Below are 18,848 nucleotides of genomic sequence, written 5' to 3' on the forward strand. Positions count from 1 at the left end.
GGACTACAACAATTATTTTTCTTGGTTTTTCTCTAATATAAATTCAACAAACACCAAGCATCTAATATGTGTAAGGTATTATGTTAGTTTCTGGAAATAACACATATCAAGCCCCTGACTTTAAAGAGTTTACACCCTACTTGAAGGATACAACACCAACACAGATACATAAAGGACGGAAAACTGAGGAAGAGAGCACTAACAATTTATTTTTCTTAAATTTACATTTAAAAAAATCTTTATTTTCAGTTCCAATTCTCTCCCTCCTGTTCTGTCCCTACCCACTGAAAAGGCAAGAAGTACACTGTACATATGAAATCAGGCAAAACTTATTTCCACATTAACTATGTTATCAAAGAAATAAAAAAAGTGAAAGAAAATGCTTCAACCTGCACTGAGTTCATCAGTTCTTTCTCTGAAAGTGGAATAGTGGAATTGTTGTGGATTATATGGATCAGAGTAGCCAAGGCTTCCAAGTCAATCATCATTACAATATCACTGTTACTGTGGATAATGTTCTCCTAGCTCTGAGAACAAGAACAATTGAGAAAATTAGGGTGGCACCTCAGGTGGGTCCTGAAAAGATAAGGTTTCTAATAGGTGGAGATGAGCAAACATTGGGGGGGCTACTGGCCTAAATGAACACGTGGGAGACGGAGATAGAGTTCTGATAACTGGTAGTACAAACTGGCTTAAAGGTGTGAAGGTGGGTAGGAGCTCCAAAGGCAGGTGTGTATCTGATTGCAAGGGCCTACAGTGCCAAGCAAGGAATTTGTATTTTATTCTAGCGCTAACTGGGGAGCCACGGAAGGACTATGAGTGGTCAGATCACGAAGCAGAGAGGACTATGCAATGAACTCCCTGTTTGGTTTCCCACAATTTCAGGTTCAACAAAACTTTATGGTGCACCTACTATGCTATAACCTACCACAGAAACTGGACGAAAAAGGGCAGTGCTCGCGTTTAAAGACTGTATAGTCTACTGAGAAGAAAAACAGAGGTACTGAAAGAAGCACAGTGTGAGTAGAATGGGATAGGGCAATGGAGATCCTGACCCAGTTCTGTAAATATGTGCGGAAGGAAGCCTTCCAGATGATGGAGGGCTTCGAGGTTGAGGTGTCACTTGACCTGAGCCCTGGAGAGGATTTTAACAGTCGAGGAGGAAGTGCTCCTCCGGCGTAGTCGGAGGCTCCTGAGGGAAAGGGCAGCAACTTCACGGCCCAGTCGGGTTTGCAAAGGTAGGTCGGGTCCGGCAGACAACGCGGCCCCCCCTCGCAGGAACCTATCTTTTATCCTGGGGCGGTAAAGGGCCGCGTCTGGCCCGCTACCTAGAGCTCACCAAAGGGCCGCCCCCCCTTCGTTCCGAGGCCAGTTCTGGGACCCAGGGAGGGGCACACGCTGGCTGAGGCTCACACCACAAGTTGGTGGCCAGGCGTGGGGGGAGCGTTCAAAGCCGGCGGCCGGGGAGGAGTTTGGGGGTGGGATGGGCGACTCTCGGGGTACTAGCGCCCGGAGCCTGCGCCTCCGCGGATCAGCCTAGCTCAGAGCGCCCAGGTCTCCCCGGCGACCGCCAGGAAAGCGCTCCAGGAGTCGGCCGGTGAGCAGGCGGTCTGGGGACCTCAGCTTCTCTGCGCCGGCGGCCTCCAGAGGGGTACAGCCAGCCTCCCAGCTAGCTGGATGGCTTCCTCCTTTCTTTCCTTCCCATCCCGCTCCGGGTCCCGCTCCTCTGGGTCCGCACGCACAGTAGGCTCAGGCTGCACATGCGCCCCAGGGCCTGCAGTGGGCGGGGCATGAGAAGCGGGAAGGACGCCTCCTGGGGCCAGCCGAAGCACCTCGGGGCTGGGCTGCCTCCTTTCAGTGGGGCGGCCGGGCCTGCCCCCTCATCCTCTTCCGTACTCCTCTCCCCTCCCCCCGTTACCTCACCAGCCGATGGACTCTACCCCTTTCCCAGCTGTTGCCCCGCCCCTCTTCAGGCCCTCAACCAACGGCCTCCTCCCTGGTCCAACCGCCTTTCAACGTACGTCCCACTCAGTCTCGGACAGCCAGACCGAGGGGACGTGAGGGACGGGGGAGGGGAAGTAGTAGTGGTGGGGAAATTTTTGGTGCTACATTTGCGCATGCGTAGGCCTTCTCCTTAGGCCCGGAACAGAGCGGGGCGGGATAGGGTGGGGGAGGGAGGGAGAAGGAGGCTTCTTCCGGGACCGACGGCCCTGCACCGCCCTGCGCGTGTCCGGGCCATAGGGGGCGCGCACGCTTCCCCCTGCCCTTGCTCTCCTCTTTCCCCTCCCTTCCCCGCCCTCCCTCCCTTCCTTCGTCTCTCTTCCCCCCTCCCATCCCAATCTCCTCAGCGTGGCGCCGGCGCTGCGTGCGGCGCGGGTTACCCAGAGTGCCTGGCGCGGGGGCAGCTCACTGGAGTTTGGTTCTCGAGGCAGCAGCGGCGGCGGCGTCGGCGGTGGCGGCGGCTGCGGCTGTGGAGGAGGCTCCTTCCTGGCGGTGGCGGCTCCTCAGGCGGCGGCGGCGGCTCGGGCAGCTCAGGCGGCGGCGGTGGCTCCGGCTTCCCCCCGTCCCCCCGCGGGGAACATGCGGCTCCGCTCCCGGAGGCCGGCGAGTGAGTGACCCCCCGCCCGGTCCCCGGTCCCCCCTCAGCCTGCCCGCCCGCCAGCCCGCCGGCCCGGCCGCCCCCCCCCGCCTCGCTCAGGCAATGACAGCGGCTCCGGCCTCCCCGCAGCAGATCAGGGACCGGCTGCTGCAGGCCATCGACCCCCAGAGCAACGTAAGTGTCCCGGGGGGCCGCGCCGCTCTGCTCGCACCGCGGCGGGGAGGGGGCGGCGAGGGCCCGAGCGCGGGCGGCGAGCGGCGGGGCACCGGCCGCATGGGCCCCTTTCCTCCTCTCCCCCGGCCCCCTAGCCCCGGGCACCGCGCCGTCTTGCTTCCTGCGTCCCGTAGGAGCCTCCGCTCCTTGAGCCACCCCCGGCCCGCACAGACTGGGTCCTGACTGCCCGGACCCCAGCCCGGGGCCGCCGGCGGAGCGGTGCTATCCGGAGGCGGCGAGGGGGAACTCGGCGACGCCGTGTACGCGAGACCGCGGCTTCGCGTTTGGGCCGTGAGGCCTGCGCCGGGGTTTTGGGCTGAGTGATCTTTCCTAGGAGGGTTTGGGGAAGGGGAGGCATGGCTCGGTTTCCCGGCTATCCTTACTCCCTTCTGTGTGCCCTCTTCTCTTCCGGGGGGCACAGGAAAACCTGTCTCAGCCACCGAGGGATGGGAGGAGGCTGCGGAGCAACTGGTGGCTCGGGCTGCCCTCGAATTGCTTTCTGGAGCCCTTCTGCTGACCCCTGAGACGGTTGTCCTGACTCTTCCTTCGGTCTCCCTAGGAAGCCCTGCCTGGGGTGCCCAGGCCCCCATTCTTGGAGAAAAGCCTTTGAGAGCTCTCCCCCTGGAGCTAGAGCAGGGCTGTAGGGTCTGCCTGCTCCTCTTTATTTTTTGACCTGGGGGTTGGGGAGGGGGGGATAGTTGGGCATTCCTGGCTGTCCTCAGGAACCAGTGGTGGTTGGTTTGGGGTGGGAGCTCTGTTCACTTGACTTTTCACTCTCTACCCTTGTTTCCATCATCTGTCTGTCTCAATAAAAATCTTGCTTCCAGTACTAACAGGGTCAAATTTGGGTGAGAGGGCTCACCGTTTGTTCTGGATTACTAATTCTGACTGTCTGACCCAGAAGCACCCTAGAGGTTGGCCTACTCATGCCTTTCATGGTGCAAAGCCAGTGTGTTAGCCCAGGACCCCCTTGTGGGGATGTGGCCACGATATAGCACGTTCTTGAGGGATTTTCACTTGGACGTACGGACTGAAAGAATATATTCTTATGGCTTTAATGTGTTGGGCAATAGGAAAATGGGTAGCAGTTGTTGATGGTGAGCTCCTAAGGTTTGAAACGAGGTATTGCATTTGCTTAAAGACCAGGAAGAGACCAGGAAGTGATAGTTCATATAGCTAATATTCCATGGGCCAAAGTAAAATTCTCCTTACATTAGGGCAAGTAATGAAGATTGTGACTTTACTGAACAGGGGGATTTTTTGTTCTTCCTTTCAAGTAAGCTGGGACATTAGTAATATGTTGTTCATAATTCTGGAGGACTTTAATTGAAATACATTTGCTCGTACAATTTTGGCCAAAAATTGAGTGGAAGATTAAACTTTGTCAGGTATAAAGATTCTGACAAATTTAGCCCATGTAGGTAAACATTTGCCAAAGTATTTTGTCATTACTATTTGCAGCAGAAAACACTGGGCTTCAGAAGCCCAGTATGATAAAGTTGTTGATAGTAGCTCTTGAAGAATGTTTTCTGCATATTTTTTTTTTATTGTTCTGGCAAAGACTTGGCAAAAGAAAAAGTAAAGTATCCTTCTCCCTCCCCACCAGCCTTTTTAATGCAACTAATGTAGTTCAAAGCAAATTTAATTTAAACTTGACAGTGAACATATTAAGTCATCATGACTGGCTTATATTCAACTATTCCAGAAGATGCCTCTTTCATTATTGAAACTGTTAACACTAAACAATGAATGCCCATCGAGTAAGTAATATTAGTAGAATCAGAAAGAAATCTGATTGTCCATAGGTGTGGAAGAAACCTCAGATGAATTCCATGGGTTAAAGTGCTCCAGGGGACAGTTAGAGTTGGGGGTGAAGAAATGGACAGTAGAAGAAATGGATAGAAAAACACAGATGAATTCTCAGTGATCATAAAACTATTCAATTCAATAAGCAAATTGCTCTGTGTAAGATGCTGTGTTTGGTCCTAGTGATAAAAAGAAAACAGTTTCTGCTCTGTAGAAGCTTGCTTTCTAATAAACATGTGCACAGATAAGTTAACACCTTAATTCAAAGAGGGAGTGAGCATTAACATCTGAGTTGAGGGCCATGAAATGGTTAATGGAGAAAGGTGAGCCTGCAAGGAAGCTCAGAATTCTAAGAGAATGGAGGGAAGGAATACATTCCAGGGATAGGCACAGCCTGTGCAAAGGTGTGGAGCTGGAAATGAAATACTGAGTTTAGGGAAAAGTAGGGCATTTTGGTTAGAATGTAGCATTCATGAGGGGAATTAATGTTGTTATGATCCATGTCAGGTTGAATTGTTTTTATCTTAGGGGCAATGGGGAACCACTGAAGATTCTTAACTGAGGAAGTGACATGGTCAGACTTGTGCTTAGGAAGATTATTTTAGCACCTATATGGACAATGGATTAGAGAGAGGCAGGGAAATTTAGGTTTTGGGAATAGTCCAGTAGAGAGATTTTTACTTGGATAGATGCAAGACCACATGCAAGACATGTGGTACAGGTAGAATTGACAAGATATACAATTCACTGTTGAAACCCTTAAATAAAATTAATTCAGACAAGGGCAGGTTTTTTTACATAGGCATAGTATTTCTGATGTTCCAGCTATGTCATCTTGTTTTCTTTAGCTTTTCTATACTCTAGAGGTCCAAAGTTAAATGTTAAGGGAAATTATAATAGATTCTTTTTGGTGTGCCCACCCCGTTCTTCTTGAATCAGTTAATAAAGGTAGCTTTATAGTGTGATAATGAGTTTAATCCCTAGATTACTGATTAAATTGGAAAAGTTATTTTTAATTCTGTGGATAATCCAGTATTTTGTTGTTTTTTTATAAGAGTTTAGTATCATCTCCATATAGAGATGAACTGGGTCATTGTGTGTCTTCAGATTATTTTGTACTTTCTCACTACTTTACTTAAACCACTTTACAGTCTGCTGAATTTGAACTACTCATTCCCCTTTGTTGCTCCAATCTCCCACTTCCATGTATGAAATGTTTTTTCCTTTTTATTTCTGTTTGTTGAAATCCTTAAAGATTCAGCTCAGGTAAAGATTCAACTCCCTGACTTTTTGCTTGACTGTCCACAGCTGAAGTGTTCTCTGCCTTATCAAATTTTTTATGCCTCTATTCAATTTTATCCCCTTCTTAGATTTTAAACTTTTTGTGGGCCTAGATTTCTTTCTTGCCTTCTATCTTTGTATCCACAATTCTTTAGTTGTAAAGGGTACATCTAGGTGCATTGAGTAGAAATTACAGAAAAGCAGATTTAGACTTCTGATACTTCTAATTCCGAGATTCTGTGATGTTTCTTGAACTTGATTAAAGAGTGACACCTAAAGAGTCAAACCTGGGTTTGAGATCCTGGCATGCAAAATTGTATTTTGTGTCAGATTTACATGGGATAGGGATCCTTAAGCTGGGGTCTGTGAACTTTGTAAAAAAAAAAAACTTTGATAACTATTTTCAATATAATTTATTTCCTTTGAAATGCATAGTATTTCAAAGCGTTGGTATAAAGAAGGGATGTATAGGTTTTGCCAGGTTGTCAAAGGCATCCATGACAGAAGAAAAGGTTAGGAACCCCTGATCTAGGATCAAATGTGAACAGGGGTCATTTACATGGGTATTAGATTGACCAGCTTCAGTTAACTTTGCCTTTCCCAGTGAAATGTTAAACATTTTGACACAGGATGCTTGTGGAAAAAAATGGGACATTGTCAGAGACAAAACTAAAATTAAACCTTCCAAGAGATGTAATAAAGAAATGGTGTCATGTATTTCTTAACTTTATGGCTGTGCAATTACAGGTTTAATGCCTAAATTTACCTTTTGGTTGAAAATTAATGTCAGACAAATGACCTAATATTCACAAGTCTGTAACTTTGGGGAGACACTTTGCTGCTTCTTCTAATAACATATCAAAAAAATTTATCGGTATTGGGAAAAGTATGTCCTTCCTTGTTCTGGACTGTAGCACCAGGCATGTATCATTTTTTTTTAAATTTTAATTTTTTAAATTTATTAATTTGTTTGTTTCCTTTTAGTTTACAGTATTCAATTCCACAATTCCTTGAATTTCACATTTTGTCCCCCTCTCCCCCCCATGGTGGCTTATAGTCAAGTATAGGATCTGTAAATACTTTCACATTATACATTGGTCAGGTTATAAGGATGGATTGTACCAGCTGGAATGAAAAATGGTAAAGAGGACATAAAACCAAATAAGAGAACGAAAAAGATCAGGTATTTTGCTTCTACCTGGATATAAACTTAGTTCTTTCTAGTTCTTTCTCTGGATGCACGTTTTTCTCTCCATCATGCGTCTTTTGGGATTGACTTATATCCCTGCATTGCTGAGAAGAGTCCAGTCTATCAAAGTTGGTCATCACACATACGTTGTGTCTGTAATTGTGTACAAATTTCTCCTGGTTCTACTCTTATCACTCAGCATCAGTTCTTTTAAGCCTCTCCAGGTAAATATGAAGACCGCCTGCTCCCCGTTTCTTATAGCGCAATAATATTCCATAACATGCATATACCACAACTTGTTCAGCCATTCCCCAATTGATGGGCACCCCCTTAATTTCCAGTTCTTTGCCACAACAAAAAGAGCTGCTATAAACATTTTTGTACATATGGGTCTTTCTCCCATTTCTATGATCTCTTTGGGATATGACCCTAGGAGTGGTATTGCTGGATCAAAGGGTATGAAAGTATTTATAGCCCTTTGGGCATAATTCCAGATTGCTCTCCAGAAAGGCTGGGTCTGTTCACAATTCCACCAACAATGCATTGGTGTTCCAGTTCGCCCACATCCTCTCCAGCATTTGTCATTTTCCTGTTTTGTCATCTTAGCCAATCTGACTGGTGAGATGTGGTACCTCAGAGTTGTTTTGATTTGCATTTCTCTAATCAATAGTGAATTTAGAGCATTTCTTCATGTGCTTATAGATAGCTTTAATTTCTTTCTCTGAAAACTGCCTGTTCATATCCTTTGACCATTTAGTAATTGGGGAATGACTTGTATTCTTATAAATTTGACTCAATTCTCTGTATATTTTAGAAATGAGTCCTTTGTCAGAGACATAGGTTGTAAGGATTCTTTCCCAATTTCCCACCTCCCTCTTAATCTTGGTTACATTGGTTTTGTTTGTACAGAAACTTTTCAGTTTCATGTAGTCAAAATTATCCATTTTACATTTTATAATGTTCTCTAATTCCTGTTTAGTCATAAAGTCATTCCCTTTCCACAAATCTGATAGGTAAACTATTCCTTGTTTTAGCAGACTGCTTACAGTATCAACCTTTATACCTAGATCATGAACCCATTTAGACTTGATTCTGGTATATGGTGTTAGATAATGGTCTATGCCCAGTTTCTGCCATACTGTATTCCAGTTTTCCCAGCAGTTTTTGTCAAATAGTGAGTTCTTATCCCAAAAACCAGGGTCTGGGGGTTTATCAAACAATACATTACTGTAGTCATTGACTTCTGAATCTCGTGTGCCTGGCATGTATCATTTTTAAAATTTTAGTTGGCTGAATGAGTTTGAGTTTCTTTTATACTTGCTTATAAAATAAAGCTTTAGCAAATTCTTATAACATTCAAAAGGCATCTGAAATTATTTAAACAAATAAAGCTATATTCTGTAATAATAATAACTATATATTACATTTATATAGCATTTTACAATTCAAAAGTTTTTTATTAACAACTCTGAGAGGTAGCATTGTTCTCTTCTTTTGGAAGGGAAAAAAATGAGGCTTGGAGAAGGGGAATGACAGAGCTGAGACTTACACCCAAGTCTTTTCACTCCCAGTAAGTGTTAGTGCTCTTTGCGCTATACTAGGCTTCCAACACCAGTAGTTTTGATAGTTTATATTTGTATATTGAACTCAGCAAACATTAAAGCATTTATCTACTCAGAGCTAGTCAATGGGGATACAAAGATGGAGAACCAAGAGCCTTATAAAAGGAGTTTATAATCTGGTGGGGAAGAGGGGAAAGGGCATAATTGTGATAGTTGGAAAATTTTTCTTTTGGGGGGGCCTAGGCTATCATAGCCAGTATTTCTGTTCTCTTACCCCTCATCCCTCCAATCTCCCATACCTAAAACTCTTGTTTCATTCTGTCAATTTTCAGTGTCTCCCTATCTGTGACGTCAGAAATGGGAAACCTATCAGATGGATCTGAGAGAATCTACCTCCTCCCCCTTATAATCCATGGCCTTCTCTTGAATCATGGAATGTTCTGCTTGTCTTTTCTTGTGACCCTTTTGTAGATTGGTACAGTTATATGCAGAGCTAAGTATGGTAGACTGTGTTTAGAATGCAGTTGGAAACATAAACATGTAAGAACTAAGCTGGATCTTCATGGTCCTTTTGGTTACACTTGAGCTGGGCCTTGAAGGAAAAGAAGAATTTCAGATATGGTAAAGGATTATTTAGAGAAGCTCAAGAAGAAGAGACAGCCTTATGAACAGGTGCTGGGGAGGATGAGAGACAAGGGAACAAATGAGAAGACAAGTTTGGCTTCAACATAGAGTTCATGAAGGAGAGTAGATTGGGGTCCATTGGAGCCTGATTGCAAAGGGCCTTCAATTCCTAGCTAAGGAGTATGTTTCATTCTCTATGTGGGGTAAACTATAACCCCTGAGCTAACTCTTTTTATTTTTATTTTTTGCCTTTTTTTTTGGAGGACAGTTGGGGTTAAGTGACTTGCCCAAGGTCACATGGCTAGTTTTTGTGTTAAGTGTCTGAGGCCAGATTTGAACTGGGGGCCTCCTGACTTCAGGGCCAGTGCTCTATTTACTGTGCCACCTAGCCACCGTCTTGGCTAACTCTTAATCTGGCTTGTTTTTGTATGATCTGTGAACTGAGTGGTTTTTACATTTTTAAATAAAAACTACAAGAACAGGCATTAGTTTGTTTAACTTCTGCTCCAGGAGGGAGAGTCATTAAAGTTTTTTAAGTTATGGTCAGACCTGAGTACTAGGAAGATTATCTTGTCATATATGTGAAGAACGTATTGGAGAAGGGAAACCAGTTAGGAAGCTATTAAAATAGCCCATGTGAGACAGTAGTGGAATTACAGAGGAGAGTAGAGGAGACTGATGTAAGATTGTGGGAGTAGATGTGGTAACTGAATAGAGGGGATAAGAAATGAAGAATTAAAAGATGATGCTGAACTTTTGAATGAGGGAATAGGAGGATGATGGTGTTATCAGCAGAAAGAGAGAAGTTGGAACAAGGAACAAGTTTTTTAGGTGGGAAGATGAGTCTAGTTTCAGATATGTTGAGTTTTGAGGTGTTGATGGAACATGGAGGTAGAAATGCTCATTTGGCAGTTGGAAACGTAAGTTCAGGCGTATCTGGCAAACTATGTGGTTTTGAGGATTTGTCCATTTGAAGATAATGAAACCTTGAGAATGGATATGATTGCTATAGGAGAAAGTATAATGTTCAAAGGGGAACATTCATACTTGGCAGTTAGTGGAGGACAGTGAACTGGAGGAGTGGTTGGAGACAAGCAGAACCAGGAGATAGCTGAGGGAAGGGAGAGTATTGTGGGTCTTGGAGGAGGGAATGGGCAGTGTTATATGCTGCAGAAAGGTCAAGGTAAAAAGGCAGTTAAAAGATCTTTGGGGACCTTGGAGAGAACAGTTTCAGTGTAGTTACATTCCACCTTTTTAGCTTCTTTTCACCATTCCCTGTTACACACACTGCTTTATAGCCATACTGTTCCCCGACTTAACCTCATTGATGTTTAACATTCAGTTGCCAGCTTTGCTTCTCAGAAACTTTGTCTTCTTTCAAGTTTCAGCTCAGGTGCCACACAGTCTTTGCTGCTTCTCCCCAATTGTTGATGTTCTTTCCCTGCTCACATTACCTTGTATTTACATGTATTATTCTAGTGTTCTCTCCTCCTCTCTTATGCCATATAAATCCTTGAGGGCAGGGACTATCTTTGCACCCTTCACACAAAAAACTTTAAATAAATGATTGTTGAATTGAAATGAATAGAAAAATTGCCAAGTTAGCTGCAAGGGCCCAGATAAGGTTAGATACCATTGAATTTATAGTAGACCTGTTCAGCATTTCTTTTTTTCCTTTTTAGCACCAGTGCCTAGCATAGTGCTTTGTTCATGTCAGGCACTTAATATGTTCGTGTTGATCTTTAGCATTAATAGCATAGGGGACTTGGGAGTAGAAGCAAAATAATGGAAGATGATCAGTACATGGCTATATTTTGGAGCTTTTCTTACAGTCCTGTAAGGTAGGTACACTATCTCTATTTTACAGATTAGGATATTGAATCTCAGAGAAGAGAAATGGCTTGCAGGTAAATAGTAGGGCTAGAATTCAAACCCAGATCTTCTGACTTCTGCTATAGTATTTTACTACTATACTGTGTTGAGATTATTTATAAATATTAACTATTGCCGTTGTGTGCCTCAAAAATCTTAGTACATTAGTGTAAAATCTTTTAAAAAATCTTTCTGAGTTATAGTTGCACTAACTTAATTTTATAGATAGTATAAGTAATGGAATTGCCTATATGGCTTACTCCTTTAGAAAAACATGATAGGGGCGGCTAGGTGGCCCAGTGAATAGAACAGCAGTCCTGGAGTCAAGAGGACCTGAGTTCAAATTCGCCCTCAGACACTTAACACAAAAATTAGCCATGTGACTTGGGCAAGTCACAACCCCAGTTGCCCTCCAGAAACAAAAAAAAAAGAAAAAAGAAAAACATGGTAGATTCAAATTTAATTTTTGGTATCTATTAAAATTGTTTTTGTCTCTTAAAATGAGTATAAGAATAAAATTATAGCATGTTGAGATTTGAAAAAATATTTTCTCTCAACAATTCTTAAAGATAGGTATTGCAGATATATCCATGTTACAGATGACAAAACTGAGGATTGGAGAGGGAAATTGACTTACTTCTGGTCACACAGTTAATGTATCTGAGTAAGGATTCAAGCCTAGGTCTCCTAATTGCAGTGTAACACTTTTTATTACACTCTACTTTAGGCTTATTCATGACTTGGACTGGGTCATGAATTTTTGAATATGGAATAAGAAAATATTTATTGATCATATATCCTACTAATTATGATTCTGTACTACATCCTGTATTTAAATATTTATTTCTTATATTTTTACATTGCCTAAGTTTTCTCCAGTTTCTTTTTCCCTAATCCCTCCTAGGGAGCCATCCCATATAAGAAAAGAATATATTTTAAAGAAGAGGGGGAAAAAATCATCAACCCACTGATGTATCGAAAAATTCCAAAATCCCTGATTTGGTTGCTTATTCAATTTAGCTTGCTTAAACAAGTAATTATATGAATGATTATGACCCCCAAAACTAATACCTGGTGACTAGCTTTCAGATAAGTATTCAAACTAATCAGTCAACAAATATGCATTAAGTAAGGACTGCTACTGTATGCCAGTTTCTGGGCTTAAGTGTTGGGTATACAAAGACAATAGTCAAATAGTTCTGTCTCTGAGGGGAGAGGGAGAAACACACACACACACATTATATATACACAGAAAATATATAGGATATACAGACTATATCCAAAATAATAAGAAGTAGTTTGTGGACAGAGTACACTAGCACCTGGGAGTCAGGAAGGGCTTCATGAAGGCTTCATGTTGCTCTGAAGGTTGAAGTAGGGCAAGGATTCCAGGAGACAGAGGTTAGGAGGGATACCATTGCCAGCATAGAAGATAGTCAATACAAAGTTATAAACAGAGGAGATAGAGAATCATGGGTAGGAAACAGCAAGTAAACCAATATGACTGGGCAAGAGATTGCATGATGGGGAACGATTTCTGTGGTTTCATGACATCAGGAAGGTGATGTTATAACTTGTAAGTAAATTGGATTTAAGTGAGGGAGGGCTGTGCAAAGTCACCAGCCTCACTCTCCTCTGGAGCCATCTGGGTCCAGTGGTAGATATAGATCAGGATGAGCTGGCCCTGGATGCAGTGGGAGACCTTGGACTTTTTAAAATTAAGATCTTTCCCAGGTCTCAGTCTGACGGTAGCAGTGCTGGTTCAGTGATTAGGTAAGAAATGAGGCAAAGAATGGCCTCTTTTACTTACATTTAAAAAAAAGGAAAAAAAATCTGAGCCATCTGGACCTAATCAATGACCAAGTGAGCCTTGGACTGGGACCTTTTTTTCCCCAATCAATGAGAGTCAGAGTGATTTGGGTTTAAGGCTTGGTCCTTAAAAAAGAAATCTAGCCTGTAAACCCTAAGATATCTTCCAAAGTTTTAGTGGATCAAAATTTATATTCCTTTGGGTAGAGCACCTGCAGGTAAGGGTATGATTCCCTATGTGGACAAAGAGAGATAAAGATAAGAGAGAGAGAGTGATATCTAAGAAGACTGGAAAGTGGAGGAAGGTATTGGATTGTGATGAGCTTTAAATTCTAAACAAAAGTGTTTATGTTTGATTATAAGGGTATAGCAAACCCACTGGGGTTTTATTGAGTGAGTAGGTGACATGATCACACCCATGATTTAGGAATAGAATATCCATTTTGGTAGCTTTGTAGAAGATTTATTGGAATGGTAGGAAGTCTTAGTTTATACTTGGAAGGAATTTCAGCTTAGTAGAGACCTGTTTGAGATTTCATACAGTGCATTATGCTGGCATAGTGTTTGAGAGCCACATGGGAATAGAGTTTTAGTGGAGGTCTATGCAAAGTAAGTGCCTAATGATGAAGCCTTGAATTGAATCTCAGACAATAAAAAATTGAATTGAATCTCTGACTAAAAAGTAACTTGCAGAAATATAATTTTAGGATCAGTGAAAGGAGGTAGTATATTGAACATATATATATATATTTCAACCCAAGAGATAGTAGAGGCTGAAAACAGGGATTTAAGAAGTGTTTGAGACTACACAGACGTTATTAATAATATGTTAATTCTTATTAATTAATGCCCCCCAAAATTTGGGGTACTTTCCCAAGCTTTGGAAGACAATGTAATCTACATAGTGCTCTGATAAAATGCATTTGGAGGACTAAGACTAGGAACATAGATCTAGAACTGGAGGGGGGGGAGGCACTTTAGAAACTAGTCCAGAGGTATCAAACTGGAGTCCCAACACAATTTAAAATATAATTGATGAATGTTTAACAATAAACATGCAAACATGCAGCTTAGATGTTAATTTATGATTTTTTAAATTAACGTGTAGCCTACAGGGATCCCTTTCTAGAGTTTGACAGCACTGTTCTAGTCTGTTTCTCTTACTTTATAGATGAGGAAACTGAGGTCCAGGGAAGTTAAATCACTTGCCCAAGGTTTCATAGGTGGGAAATGTCTGATGTTGTAACTCCCCTGTTTTTTGGGCATAGAACTTGTGAACAAAATTTAAAATGTAGACAAGTATAACTTAAATATAAATTTGTTGTTGTTCAGTTGTTTTTTTAGTGATGTCCTATTTGTGACCTCATTTGGGGTTTTCTTGGCAAAGATACTAGAATGCTTTCTCATTTCCTTTTTTTTTTTGTTTTTGGAGGGGGAAAGGCAGGGCAGTTGGGGTTAAGTGACCTGCACAAGGTCACTAGGCTAGTAAGTGTTAAGGGTCTGAGGCAGGATTTTAATTTAGGTCTTCCTGACTCCAGGGCTGGTGTTCTATTTACTGTGCCACTTAGCCGCCCCCTCATTTCCTTTTCCAGATTATTTTACAGATGAGGAAACTGAGGCACATAGGGTTTAAGTGACTTGTCCAAGGTCACACAGCTAGTTTGAGGTCACATTTGAACCTTAGGTCTTCCTGTCTCCAGGCTCACTACTCTATCCACTGTGTTATCTAGTTGCACCCAAAATATAAATAACAGCACTTAATTCAGATTGAAAAGATAGAAACATTGTCACCTAAAAAGGATACAGATTTTGATTCTGTCACTGAGGCAGGATGAGAAATCCAAAAGTGTGGACTTGAATTAATTTAGTAAACATTGTCTGCCTTGGGCAAGGTGTCCTACCCGATGTTGGAAATAACAAGGACAAAATACAGCAGTCATTAACTGCATGGAGCTTATGTTCTGCTTGGAATGAACACAGATAAATTATCACTAACAACTTTGAGAACCAGGGAAGGCTTTACAGAAGGAGGTGAACCTGATCTGAGCCGGGAAGAAAGACAAGATTATAAAAGGTGGAGGTGAGGAAAAAGGGGCTTTCAAATAGAGGAACTGGTGTGGAAGTACAAAGAGGGGAGTCCAAGCAGTAGTTTCTAGGCTAATCTGTCTGGAATGTGAAAGGAAATAGTTAGGAGATCAGCTAGGAGAAGTATTGTTTCATTTATTTAGGGCTCAAAGGAACCTTTAAGGTATTGAGTCCAACCCCTTCATTTTGTAGATGAGGAAATAATCCCAGAAGACAGAACCTGTTTAAGGTCACATAGATATAGTAAGTTCAAAAGTCATTATTAAAACCTGGGTCTGCTGACTCCAGATCCAGTGTTAAGTTCCCTTTTTTTGTTGAGTACACCAATATCTTAAGAGTGAGGTTTGCAACCTTAAAGTCATTTTTGACTTCCATGTTCCCCATATAACAGTCATTTGTCAAATCCTGTTGATTCTGTTTCTACAACATTACTTGTATCCCTCCTCCACCATCTTAGTTCAGACCCTTGTCAACTTTCATCTGGACTATTGTGGTAGCTGCTTTTTAAAAACATTTTATTGATTTTTGTTGTTGCTGTTGTTTATATTGCCTAGAAGAAAAAAAGATCAATAAAAACTGATTAATATGAAAAAAAAAGAAAATCTATGCTATGTTTTTCATCTGTGAACTTCTTTCCTCTTCAAAGGAGTAGAGGGAAGGATCAGTTTATCTCTTTTTTGGGGTCAGTCTTATTCTTGGTAATTTTGCAAAATTCACTTCCAGTTTTGTGATGTTTTTAAATTGTTGTGGTCTTTGATCATATTGACTTTCTTGGCTCTACTTCACTCTGTATCAGTTTGTATAAGCCAAAGGGTATAGTTATTTTATTTGCATATTTCCAAATAATGTTCCAATTACTGTACAAATGATTGTACTAATTCTGCTCCACCAACAATTTACTAGTGTCCATATCTTCCCACAACCCTTCCAGTGTTGACTATTTCCATCTTTTGTCATCTTTGCTAATTTTTTGGGAGTGTATTAAGACCTCGGTTGTCTTCGCATTTCTTTTATCACCAGTGATTTGGAGCATTATTTTATATGGTTACTTAAAGTTTAATGTTCTTTTGAGAACTATTTGCTCATATCCTCTTACCACTTAACAGCTGAAGATTGACTTCTTAAGAGTGTCTCAAAAGTCTTGGTGCAGTTTTAAGCTTTAGTAACTTCAGAAATATAAATGCTACAGATCATTTGAAAGTTTGCCTTTTTTTACACTTAGTTTTGTGATTTTGACTAATAAAATTTTAATTTTAACAAGATGAGACACTGTCATTATACATTGTGGGGGACAGTTTCTGGATAACACTGGTTGGTTAGTAGAGGAAGTCCCCTTTCTTTAGCACCTCTGTCACTTGTTCTATCTACATTACACTTTTTTGATGGGGTGATGACAAAACTTTCATGTATGCATCAAAACCTTTGGTTTGATTTTAAGGCTAGGATTACAAATGCAATTCTTTCATGCACTGGTTTGAAAGTTTTTTACGAAGTTTGAAAACTGATGAGAGTCATATATATATCACAAGATGGTGGTTAAGTTGAATTTTAATAGGAAACATCACTTTTTAAAAATTTTAAATAACTTGTCACATCTGTTTTACAAGTTTGTAATATTTATACTTCTGAAGTTAAGCTTAAATTGCATTAAGACTTTTGGGACACCCTATATTTTAGTTCTCTACATATAGCTTGGATTCCAAACCTTTATGTGTAGCATTTTAATTAGATTCTTTCCTTTGTTTAATTCATCTTCTGTATAGATACCAAGTTGGTATTCCTAATGCATAGGTCTGATTATGTCACTCTTGTGCTCAAAAATTTTAGTTGTTCCCTGTTACATCTAAGTCCTGTATTCAGGAAGGCTCATCTTCCTGAGTTCAAATCTAGCCTCAGATACTTACTAGCTGAGAGACCTTGGGCAAGTCATTTAACCTTGTTTGCTTCCGTTTTCCTCATCTGTAAAATGAGCTGGAGAAGGAAATGGTACACCACTCCAGTATCTCTGTCAAGAAAACCCCAAATGGGTCAACAAAGAATTGGACACTACTGAAAAATGACTGAAGAACAACGAATTACTTCTAGGATCAAAAATAAAATCTTTAGTTGGTATTTAAAGCCCTTCTCAGTCTGGTTCTAACCTATTTTTAAAAATTGGATCTTAAATTTTCTTTCAAGTAACACGTATTTTTTTAATTAGCCTATTCCTTTCATTCTCCCTCTATTAAAAAATTAAAAAACAAAAAATGTATCCTTCAGTACATATCTACATAATCTAGCAAAACAAACCCCTATATTAGTCATGTCTGAAAATATACACAGCTCTGAATTTTAAATTCATCGACTCTTTATAAGGAGGTGAATGTCATTCATGTTGAGTCTTTGGGATTCTTCGTTTATTATTGTGTTGATCAGAGTTCTAAAGTTGTTCAAATTAGTTTTTCCCCATAATGTTATATATATATTTTTCCTAGTTCTGTTCACTTTGCTCTACATAAATTCATAAAGGTCTTTCTAATGGCTTCTGAAGCGGAAGTTGTCCATTTCATCATTTGTTATGGCACAGTAGTATTCATTTACATTCACATACCACAGTTTGTTTAGCCATTCCCCAGTAAGTGGACATTCCCTTAGTTTCCAGGTTTTGGCTACCCTAAAAAGAGTTACTACAAATATTTTTGTGCATATAGATCTTCTTTCTTTAGGGTAGTATAGTCTGTCTTCGTAAACTGATTTTTGTTTTGTTTTGTTTTTTTTTAATTTGTTTGTTTACTTTTAGTTTACAAGATTCAATTCTACAATTCCTTGAGTTTCACATTTTGTCCCCCTCCCGCCCCTCCCCCCCATGGCGGCATACAGTCAAGTATAGGATCTGTAATTACTTTCACATTATACACTAGTCAGGTTATAAAGATGGATTATATCAGATGGAATGAAAAATGGTAAAGAGGACATAAAACCAGACAAGAAAAGGAAAAAGATCAGGTAGTTTGCTTCAATCTGGATATAAACTCAGTTCTTTCTAGTTCTTTCTCTGGATGTACACATTTCTCTCCATCATGAGTCTTTTGGGATTGACTTATATCACTGCATTGCTGAGAAGAGTCCAGTCTTTCGAAGTTGGTCATCACACATACGCTGTGTCTGTAATTGTGTACAAATTTCTCCTGGTTCTACTCTTCTCACTCAGCATCAGTTCTTATAAGCCCCTCCAGGTAAATACGAAGTCCATCTGCTCCTTGTTTCTTATAGCACAATAGTATTCCATAACATGCATATACCACAACTTGTTCAGCCATTCCCCAATTGATGGGTGCCCCCTTAATTTCCAATTCTTTGCCACCACAAAAAGAGCTGCTATAAACATTTTTGTACATATGGGTCTTCCTCCCACTTCTGTGATCTCTTTGGGATATAACCCTAGAAGTGGTATTGCTGGGTCAAAGGATGTGAAATTATTTATAGCCCTTTGGGCATAATTCCAGATTGCTCTTCAGAAAGGCTGGATCTGTTCACAACTCCACCAGCAATGCATTAGTGTTCCAATTTGCCCACATCCTCTCCACCTAAACTGATTTTTATAGTCTACCTCATCTTGTTCCTGATATAGGACATTATACCTCCTGCCTCTGTCCTGATGCACAGATTATCTTCCCATGCCCAGAATTCTTTTTCTCCTTAAATTTCAACTCTTCGAGCCCTTAGTTCATTTTAGGCTTAGTGCAAATGTCATTTTCTGCCAGGAGGCCTTTCAGTTATTGCTCTTCATCTTTCCAAATTATATAGTATTTGCTTTATGTGTAAATTT

The 18,848-nt window shown here is 41.2% G+C and overlaps 1 protein-coding gene across 2 annotated transcripts in view; it reads left to right on the top strand.

Moving 5' to 3' along the window:
- The first annotated feature begins 212 nt into the window (after positions 1-212).
- Positions 213-18,848, top strand: part of MED26 (mediator complex subunit 26) — a 136,732-nt gene continuing 118,096 nt past the window's right edge. The window contains exon 1 of one of the 2 annotated variants that reach the window (XM_069102106.1): positions 213-1,238. Coding sequence is in view for 1 of the 2 variants with exons in the window: in XM_069102105.1 (XP_068958206.1) it covers positions 2,702-2,773 (72 nt within the window). In the remaining variant the exon portion in view is untranslated. Of the gene's footprint in view, positions 1,239-2,659; positions 2,774-18,848 lie in introns of those variants that run through there. The other variant, XM_069102105.1, reaches the window with a different exon arrangement.

This window comes from Petaurus breviceps, unplaced genomic scaffold, assembly GCF_028583685.1.
Source record: "Petaurus breviceps papuanus isolate PSGF00001 unplaced genomic scaffold, PetGlider_PUasm1.0 523, whole genome shotgun sequence".
Taxonomy (NCBI): Eukaryota; Metazoa; Chordata; class Mammalia; order Diprotodontia; family Petauridae; genus Petaurus; species Petaurus breviceps.